This window comes from Labrus bergylta, chromosome 5 (assembly GCF_963930695.1).
Source record: "Labrus bergylta chromosome 5, fLabBer1.1, whole genome shotgun sequence".
NCBI classification, from domain to species: Eukaryota; Metazoa; Chordata; class Actinopteri; order Labriformes; family Labridae; genus Labrus; species Labrus bergylta.
Window position 1 is genome coordinate 33,351,487 of NC_089199.1, and position 10,282 is coordinate 33,361,768.

General features: G+C 42.1%; 2 protein-coding genes across 2 annotated transcripts; both read left to right on the plus strand.

Moving 5' to 3' along the window:
• Nucleotides 1-253: 253 nt before the first annotated feature.
• LOC136179300 (odorant receptor 131-2-like) lies at nt 254-2,425 on the plus strand. The gene is made up of 2 exons (XM_065955406.1): nt 254-406; nt 1,658-2,425. Exons 1-2 carry the CDS (start codon nt 254-256, stop codon nt 2,423-2,425), a joined length of 921 nt encoding a protein of 306 aa, XP_065811478.1.
• A 3,588-nt stretch (nt 2,426-6,013) lies between these two features.
• On the plus strand, nt 6,014-7,420 carry LOC136179301 (odorant receptor 131-2-like). Its single transcript, XM_065955407.1, has 2 exons — nt 6,014-6,173; nt 6,653-7,420. The coding sequence occupies exons 1-2, from the start codon at nt 6,024-6,026 to the stop codon at nt 7,418-7,420; spliced, it is 918 nt and encodes a 305-aa protein (XP_065811479.1). The 5' UTR covers nt 6,014-6,023.
• The last annotated feature ends 2,862 nt before the right edge of the window (nt 7,421-10,282 follow it).

Sequence of the window (10,282 nt, forward strand, 5' to 3'; positions counted from 1 at the left end):
TTTTACACAACATCAGATTTTCACGAGAGAGAGCACAAATTGAAGAAACAAGAAATTACAGAATATCAGCTGTCTTTTTGTTGCCATGGCATCCAAACAGGTATGGTAGTTTTGTAGTAAAGTTAAAGATTCTGGTGTCAGACATGTTTCATTTGAGGACTCCACGTGTTGGAGAACGAGACGTCATAAACGTGACTGGATACTTCATCATCAAGGTTAACTCTGATGTGTCCTGTTTTATCAGACCTGAGAGATGAACGTGTCGTCTGTGACTAATGTGACCGTGGTTATCGAGTACCGAGACTCCCTCACCAAAGCCGTGGCCAAGAATGTGATCGTGGTCGTCCTCAGCATCTCGCTCAACTACATCCATGTAGGACTCATACACACCTTCCGCAAACACCAGGTACGACGTTCTTCACATTGTACTATAACACGATTAACACTTTAACCAAAGAAATCATTCTGTCGTAGTGGGCGATGGTGGTGTTCAAGGTTCAAGGTATCTTTATTATCCCCGAGGGGCAATTTGATGTCCAATTTGGTGTTGGACTGGAGAGCTTTAAACTGGAAGTTGTCCCGAATGTTTTGTCCCCTCAATTAACATTCACAAGGGGAGCAAAGTATTAGGAAGTAGGAACACCGCCAATATTTACAACAGAAGGAACAAAGGCGGTTTTACAAAGAGGCAAAGGTTGGAAAATTCCTGGCTGGGGCCTCGTGCCCAAAATAGCCTCAGGTCATTGGTCATGAACGATCGCCCGGGACACCGACCTCTGTTGGCGAGAGCCACAAACATTTAGATTTAGAATATGATTGTGAATCTACTGCCAGATTGTCGACTTCCCCTGAGATATTGAGTACTGCTGGCTGTGATTATTTAGGCCCCGTGACCACCTGGTATTTTTTTTCTTTGCATCAGAGTCTATAATCAAATTGTTCCCAATAGAGAACAAACCATATGACGTATTTTTGTAGGCCAACCCTGAAGTAGCATCACCATGGGGTCTAACGAAAATTCTCCTATGGGATTTTTTCATCAGATTTTGGATCATTACAGAAAATAATCTCTGTGGTAAACACACGTTTCTGAAGCGTAGGCGTTTTGTTCAGCAGGATAATCTTCACAGATGAACGCCATTTTTATGATGTTTGAAGCGTTAATGCGGCCGACAGAAGTAAAAAGCTAACGTTATGCTAAAGCTAACTACACCACGGTCGGATGATTGTGACGTCACTACCGTTATGCTTCAGACGATCTCTGATAAACTAATCCACATAGCTTAATAAATTGTTTACTAACATAATATTTACCGTAACCAAAAGATTAAAACTCGGTTGTGTTCTTTGGATTTGTTTACTGAAAATGGGGAACAAAAACACTGACACAGAACTTCATTTACATTCTGATCAACTTAAAAAGATACAAAATATCATCAACTCGATAGTTACAGGAGGAGGAGGAGGAAGTCTCATAGTAGTCCTTATCTGGGGGCCTCCAAATCATTAAATCCACCACTGAGATGTTTAAACATTGAGATTAAAATCAACAAACTCAGTTTATAACACCTGTTGGTCCAATAAATGACTGTTGGAGTTTTCTTTAAACTCTGACATCATCCCCCTCCATGTTTCCCCTCCGTGTGTTCCTCTTTAGATTTTCTACATGAATCCTCGGTACATCCTGTTCTTTCACCTGGTGGTCAACGACATGATCCAGATGACATTGACCGTCCTCCTGTTCATCATCAGCTACACCCTCTACAAGATAAATGTCTCCGTGTGTAGCGTCTTGATCCTGCTGGCTCTCTTTGCCACCGAGAACACGCCTCTCAACCTGGCCTGCATGGCGGTGGAGTGCTACATCGCCATTTGCATGCCGCTTCGCCACGTGCAGATCTGCACCGTCAGGAGAACGTTGGTGCTGATCGGTTTGATCTGGATTACGAGCATGTTGTCGGTCCTTCCTGATCTCTTCATCACGTTGGCCACCGAGCCGCTGGACTTCTTCAGCTCCCGGGTGTTCTGCCTCAGAGAAACAGCCTTTCCAAATCCGCACATCATCAAGAAGAGAGACGTCACTTATGTCATGTATCTGGTCATCGTTTGGCTCGTCATTTTCTACACGTACTTCAGAATCCTGTTTACGGCTAAAGCGGCGAGCAAAGACGCCAAGAAGGCCAGAAACACCATTGTCCTCCACGGCTTCCAGCTGCTGCTGTGTATGGCCACGTATGCAGAGCCTCTGTTAATGACCGCTCTGTTGCAATGGTTCCCCAAGACCTTTTTAGACTCCCTGTTCGCTTGTTACATCATCATACACATCCTTCCACGCGCCATTAGTCCCATAATTTATGGCGTACGAGACAAGGCCTTCAGAAAGTATCTGAAGACGTATCTGTTGTGTAAAGTGAGCACACAGTAAGCGTTGGGGCAAATGATCATAAAACCTAAAAAAAGAATCACAAAGTGTTCTTGACTTCTTCTTCATGTTTTTGTTTTTATATTCTCTTCACTCAATAAAAACACTCCTGCTCTGTTTTTTAGATCAGTCAGAACTTCACTCCCGCAGAGCGCTTAGTCGTGTATTTTCTGGAGGTGGACCGATGAGTTCCACCAAACAAAGATGGCCGGCAGACTCAATGAAGCGGTTCACACATTTATCACTGATATCTGATGGTCACTCTGTGATGTTACCCAAACCGGAAACCAAGGTGTCCGATTAGTATCAGAACTTAAAGGGATACTTCACCCGTTGAAACATGAATCTGTATTGACATTGGGTCATATATGTAGTAGAAATAAATCTTGAAGTTGGTGCCTTCTTGGCCGAGGAAAGGCAGAAAGTGTCTTTTGGCCGCCCCAGCTAGAGCCGGCCCGGGCTCCTCGTCTGCAATATAGCCCAGAGACGGTTGCTGCCGACAGGCCGTTCTTCTGTCGCAACAGCCCTGGTGGCCAGCGGCGACCAGAGGACGCAGCAGCCGAAACACAAGTCGGCAGCAACCGTCTCGCCCATCTCAGGGGAAAATGAGGGCAGGATGCACGAACATTCAAAAATACTACCAGGTTTCTAATGATACAAAGCTTAATGCAAATGGGTGAAGTATCCCTTTAAAAAGATGGATCGCTGCATCGGGGTCGAACACTAGCACCCGCCACTCGCCTGACGCTTGTCAAACTATCGTTTTGCGAGTAAAGGCAGGGTGGCTCTGGCGGTTGGCCTGATCAGTAATAAACATATTGTGATGACCATGTTATGTTTAGACTGCACGTTGCTGCGTGCGACTGTCAATCATTGTTTAATGCTACTTCGATTGACCCTTGCTGTCTACCGTTGGCTCGGCCCTGCCTTCTTTATTCAGCAAGTCACGTTCATCACACGAGTCTGCGGTGGGCCTTGTTACAGGTTACAAACAGGTTACAAACAGAGCAAGTGTTAGAAAATGAACTCCAAGTAGAGCTCAATATTGTGGATCCGGAAGTAAAAATCCCGTTGACTTTCTCCATAGCGGTAGCGTTCGAGCGAGGGGTCATTTTGTTTGTTTTGGCGGAAAAACTCAACCAGCAGTGATCTGGAGTGATAACGGAGTTTGCGATGACGGAAAGGTGTTTTGCCTGTTTTGTGGAACTCATTTGAGCCAGATTAGTCAGTTTTGCTTTTCATTTGGACAGTCTCTCGAACTTTTGAAGGACACCTATGAGACGGAAGGACGAGATATGCACTTCTGGCATTTGGTACATTCCCTTTCCGTCAAGATTTTGTCATTTGTAAATTTGTTTGGGGACAAGTAAAAGTGTAAATTTGTCTCACATATTGTAAAAGTGTTTCACATCTTGTAAATTTTTTTGTCCTCTGTAAAACTGTTTTGATTTTGTAATTTTGTTTTATAAAATGTCAATTTGTCTCAAACTTTGTTTAAGTGTTTTACACTTTGTAATTTTGTTTTGCACTTCCCAGCCAATGTAGTTTTGATTAAACGAATGATGTGTGTTATCCATAGTTAGGTGTGTAGCTAACCTGATTGACAGGTGGGCGCGGTGTAACAGTGGTCGTTGGGTTGACTGAAAGTTAGACTGAGACAGCATTTCCAACATGGAGGCCGCCATCGATGGGACTCCAGCGCCCGCTGCAGGAACAGACGGGTGACCTCACTCAGGCTTCATCCAGTAATATTCACAGTGGATGGTAAGACACCATATATAAAGTCAGACACTTACTGAAGCCATACTCTTGACGTACTCGTCTTATTGTATGAACTAGGTAAGAACCAACTTCTCTTCTCTGCTCTCATGTTGTTCATCTTTCAAACTTCTCATAGTCTGACTTAAACATTTTGCAGATTTTTCATGAATCTTCTTTCTGTCAAATGTGATTCATATTTTATCTAAACAGTTTATCCAATTGCTCCAACATCCTTTTCTTCAAACTGAAGAATTGGTTTAAACGAACGTGTTTGCTGTTGATGAAAGACTTTAACAACTTGATTGTCTGACTGAGTGATTTACATTTTTCTGTCACCTTTTTTTTTAATCAATGATTCCCGATGCGTTGGTATCTCTTCTTGTAGCTACGTGTATGATCTGTGTGTCTTTATTACAGCTCGATGCTCTGAGGCGAGTTTCTCTTTGCAGAATGAATCTGTATAAACTTCATCTCACCATCAGGTTGTGATTGACAGCTGGCCTGAGGAGGGGAAATGTGCACTGATGTTTTTTCTTTCAATAGCAGATTCTGAGCTTTATTCAAAGATTTTGATGCTACCATGTAGAAAAAGGTCATTTTATATGCATGAGTAGACCTTGCTGTCTGATATGAAATAGTAAACCAGCCTTCATGAGAACATTGAGCTGCTGTATGTAAACATTCACACATTATATTTGTTGAGTCAGGCTTTAAGCTCTTTACATTCAGCACAGGTTGTTCACCAGTATGTTTAACAAACACCATCAAGATAAAACCTCACATTTAAGTCCTGCTAACATGTTTCATAGAGGCACGTGGACCTCTTTACTGTCATGAAACACGGACGTGCACACTTCTCTGTTGATGTTTTTTTGATGTTAATAAGACGAGGACTAAGTGAAGAGGGGATTGTGTCCTCGTTCACACGTCTGCTTGTGACAGAAATAAAGACCTGCTCGTAGGTTTCTCTGAGTGGAGGACATCTTCTCTGAGATGTTCTGTTAGAAAACCAAACATCTGGTGAATGTCCATTACTCAGAGTTCTTTATGTTGAAATGAAAATAGTAGGTTTGTTATTTGTAGATTACTATACTTTTAGATAATAGTTAAGTTCTGTTGTTATAGTTCTGGTATTCTGAAAGTTTTCAATGTTTCCTTAAAAGCACATTTCCTGAAATAGGTACTGTTAAATTGTCCTATTATTAACATTTAAGGTCCAATCAGTAAGATGTGTAGAGAGTGAAATGATAAAGTGAGCTTACTATATGATCAGACATTAAGGAAACATGCTATGTTGAAGTGCTGACTTCTCTGACAACAATGCAGCAGCCAGTATGTCCTCCTTCTAACTTTAGATTCTGCTCCTGAATGCTCTGGATTTGTTTGGACCAGAGAAGATAGGTGGTTTTAAGGCACCCCCTCGGTTTGTCAGATATGAGAGCAGTTATCAGGTCAACAGGTGTTGCAGTGATGGAAGCGGTCAAGAGAAGTGGTTCAGATAGAAGTGATTGTACCCGACCTAAAAAGCCTCTGCATGTTTCTAATAAGCTCCACGAGCAGAAACGTGCTCAAACTAGGATCAATATTGGAGATGCTTTTGAAAAATGGAGAGAGGTTAGAACACAGAAAGGTTTACAGACCCATGCAGAGCTGGATAAACACTGAAGCTTCAGTGTCCACTTTGTCCATTTTAAACACTACGTGTCAGAGTTATAGCTCCTTTAACTTGTTTTCCTTTAGATCAGATTATTTACTGTATTCTGTTATCATTTTGATGACAAATATCATTTAACTAATATGATGCTTTCTCCTTTGTAGAAATTACTTTTTCATATTAGAGATGAACAGCTTAGTGGCCAACACAACCGTGGTCGTTTGGTATCAAGACTCCCTCTCTACAGCTGTGACCAAGAATGTGATCGTCGTGTGTCTCGGGATCTCCATCAACTACATCAATGCCTGCCTCTTCCACACCTTCAGCAAACACCAGGTCTCCATGACAGTCTGTTGACAACGGCCGCTGTATGGCCGACACTGCTTCGTTACTTTTTACTTCATGCTTTTTTATTTTAAATTGTTTATTTCCCGATCAGACACATTTGGAACAGAGCACCGGTGATGTCAACGCTGTCTTTCTGAAAAGTTTAAAGATTTTCAACTATAGCCTTTGGAGCAGCCGTACAGAAACTCCTGTCGGCCATCTGCTGCTCTGAACACTCTCTACTCATTGAAAAAAATTGAACAAAGACGCTGGTGCTCTGGACAAAAACGCTAGGTGGTACAGCTGTTTCTTTTATAACTGTTCTATAACTCATGTTTAGTTATTCAAAGCTAAATCCAAAAGGTAACTGGACCTGGTTGAATCTTGAACCAAGTCTCTCAACCAGGTCCTGTTGCCTTTTGGATGTAACTATGATCTACCATGAAGACTGAAAACCTTCACAGATGTGTTTTGCTTCCCTCCCTCAGATCTTCTACAGAAACTCTCGGTACATCCTCTTCATTCACCTGGTGGTCAACGACATGATCCAGGTGACGCTGACTATAACCCTGTTCATCATCAGCTACACCATCCACAGTGTGCATGTCCCCGTCTGTTGGGTCATAATCCTGCTGGCTCTCTTTGCCACCGAGAACACGCCTCTCAACCTGGCCTGCATGGCGGTGGAGTGCTACATCGCCATCTGCATGCCGCTGCGCCACGTGCAGATCTGCACCGTCAGGAGAACGTTGGTGCTGATCGGTTTGATCTGGTTTACAAGCGTGTTGTCCGTACTTCCTGATCTCTTCATCACATTGGCCACCGAGCCGCTGGACTTCTTCGGCTCCCAGGTGTTCTGCCTCAGAGAAACAGCCTTTCCAAATCCGCTCATAATCAAGAAGAGAGACGTCATCCATTCAGTGCTTCTCGTTACAGTTTGGATCACTATCTTCTTCACTTACTTTAAGATCCTGTTCACGGCTAAAGCAGCGAGCAAAGGTGCTAACAAGGCCAGAAATACCATCCTGCTGCACGGGTTCCAGCTGCTGCTGGGAATGGCAAAATACATCGGCCCTCCATTATTATCTTTTCTAGGCAAAAGGTTTCCTCGGAATTATACAGACAGTCTCTTTGCTTGTTATATTATTGTACAAATCCTGCCCAGGTCCATTAGTCCGATTATTTACGGCATACGAGACAACACCTTCAGGAGGTACCTGAAAAGGTATCTGTTTTGTAAAGTCAGCATCCAGTAACCATTCAGAACCTACATCAACAAAAAGAAGGTATGTCCCAAAAATAAAGTAAAGCTTAAGCTTAGCAAAACTCCTGGCTCTCACTCCATCTCTTCAATTATTCAAAGTCCTCCAAGTAACACGCATGAGGTTTAAAACAAAAGTTTGCCCTGTGGAACCCCAAACTGATATCTAGAAACTTCATGTGAACAGTTTTAAAAGTACGTAGACTAGAAATCTTCATGGACAAACATGAGGTCGAAAGGTCATAAGGTCGAAGTGGCTCATAAGGGCCTGGGTCCACCAACAGGGTTTTTTAAGTGCTGGCAGCGTCTTTTCAAACCAATACAGCTCATATATTAGTTCAGACACTTTGTATGTTTTATGTTTTGTCTGTGTTGTACTAAGTGACTCTCCCTGCAACCAAATTTACCTGCGGGTACAAACAAAGTAACCTGAACCTGAACCTGAGTTCTTCATTTTTAAAAATCAGCGTCCTAAGGGCCAATACTCCTCAGTGTCACCTGTTTTTTGTCGTTGCACTCAAAGGTTAAAAAAAAATGTTTTACATTTATATTTCTATCGTTAGGTTGACTGAAAGTTAGGCAATACGGAAGTGAAATACGCCGCAGTTCCTCAAGTTTCCACTTGGGGCTGTCAGCAGAAGTCACACACACACACACACTCATGGTGAAATGCCCATTCTGACAGCAGAAATAATCAGATTCACAGCCTGGTACAAAAAACAACAACATTTGGGTCTGAAGAGTTTTGGTTAAAGCTGGCCACACACAAGACGATTCTCAAAAATAAACCGATTTTAAAAATGTTGGAGACCAAAAACATGAGGACAGCTTCAGATTATTTTTAATATTAGAGTCTTCTGAACGCACACACGAGACGACTTGGCAAGAACAGGAGACCACACCTGCTGTTTGTAGAAACGACTGATTTTAAACAAACATGAGGATTGACATCGTTCGCTGGCTCTCCTGCCGCATTTACAGGGGAAAACTGAAAAACTATACGGATGTGATCCTGGCTGGGAAGATAGATTATGAGCAGCTTTATTTAATTTGCAAGTTGAGGGTTTGTTGTCAGAGTACACAAAACCCGGTTGGTGACGGTTCCAAGTCTGCTCGCTCTCATTAGAGGTGGGAAAGAAAATCGATTTATGTAAAAATCGAGATTCTTCTTTTCTGAGATTTAAAATCGATCCAAAACGTCCAAAAATCTATTTTATTTTTTAATTTCATTTGGGCTAATCAGTCACTCCCTGCTCAGTGCTAATGCTAATGCTAATGCTAGCTCTTTAACTCAGTAGAACGCCAAATGGAGAATCAAGAAGTTCAGCCAGTCTCACAGATGACTGGAGTAGATCCTGAAGTATGTACTCATTCATAAATAGACTTCGAATCCACAAATCAATGAATCCAGAATCGTGAGACACCCAAAGATTCCCAGCTCTCCTCATTGGCTGCTTTAGGTTTTCGACAGACCAGGAATCATAAATATCAGACATGTTTGATATTTATGATTCCAGAGCAGGGAGGCTCCGACTTGTTCGGGAGCAGTTATCAGATACGGCAGGCCTTAAATCAAGACGCGCCCCCCTGACCGTGGTGAACGAGCAAATGGGCAAAAATCTTCAAGGGTGGCGCCATCTAAAGGCTGACTGATTGAAAAAACTGGCAGTGTGATATCTTTTCTGTCTGGGATAAAAAACAAAACAGGAAGTTATACCAAATAATAAATGCATAATAAATGTATTATAAATGTAATGAGTTTTATGGGCTTCAATATAAATCATAACTTTATTGAACTATACGTCTGTTACTCTTTAGGCTGCATAATATGAAAAAAAAATGTGATGTGCAATAAAATTGTTGGATGTATGAAAAGTTATGAATAAACTATTATCAAGAAAACTTTGGTTTTTACTTACAGCTATTTGCAACAAGTTTCTCCTGAATCTAAAACAAACACAATATGTTTTTTTTACCACTGAATTAGCTGATAACGAGCGTGAACTCCACTTTACTGCATCAAAATTGTACAATTGTACAATGACTGTGACACACTAACCTCCATTCAACATGTGAATACTAAAGTTAAAAGATGATGACTGGAAAACAGAAATGTCAGCGTATATGAGGAGAAGGAAAAAACTGTGCCAGGTGCTTCGCTGATTTATGAAACACGTCTTGATGAGATTTAAACGTTTAGATTTGTTCGTAAAGAGGGTCAAATCAGCCCTGACTGATCGACTGTAAACATTAATATACGAGGCCTGAGTGAGGTCACTCGTCTGTTCCTGCAGGGGGCGCTGGAGTCCCATCGATGGTGGTCTCCATGCTGGAAATGCTGTCTCAGTCTAACTTTCAGTCAACCTAATGGCAGGCTGAGAGCTTTTCAAACATTTTCTAAACTGCTATGATACGGTTACTAGACCTTGTCTCAAAAAGACGACATGGCAATAATTGCATCAATGCAGATTTGACAGAATCGATACAGACGCAGAGCCGTGATGGCAGCTTAGAAAGACACAATGCCGAAGGTGCAGTTCACAATAAAGCCAACAGGCGGCAGTAGAAGCCAAACTCCATGGTCCAAAGGCACGTCCTTCAATGAGAAACTCGATCCAACGCCAGCAAAACTGAAACCAAAGATTATGGGAACATTTTGGATTTTTAGAAACACTACGGAGCTTTGCAAAAACAAGGTAAAATTCTGCTGCATCATGGCCGACGTCTCTGTCTACACATGACAGATACCAACAACTGCTCGCTACACAGGCTCAGTGTACACCAACTCTGAATGATGCTTTCTACTCTAACCTGGATGATGTTGTTAGGGGTTGATTTCCTGTATTCATTTCAATCA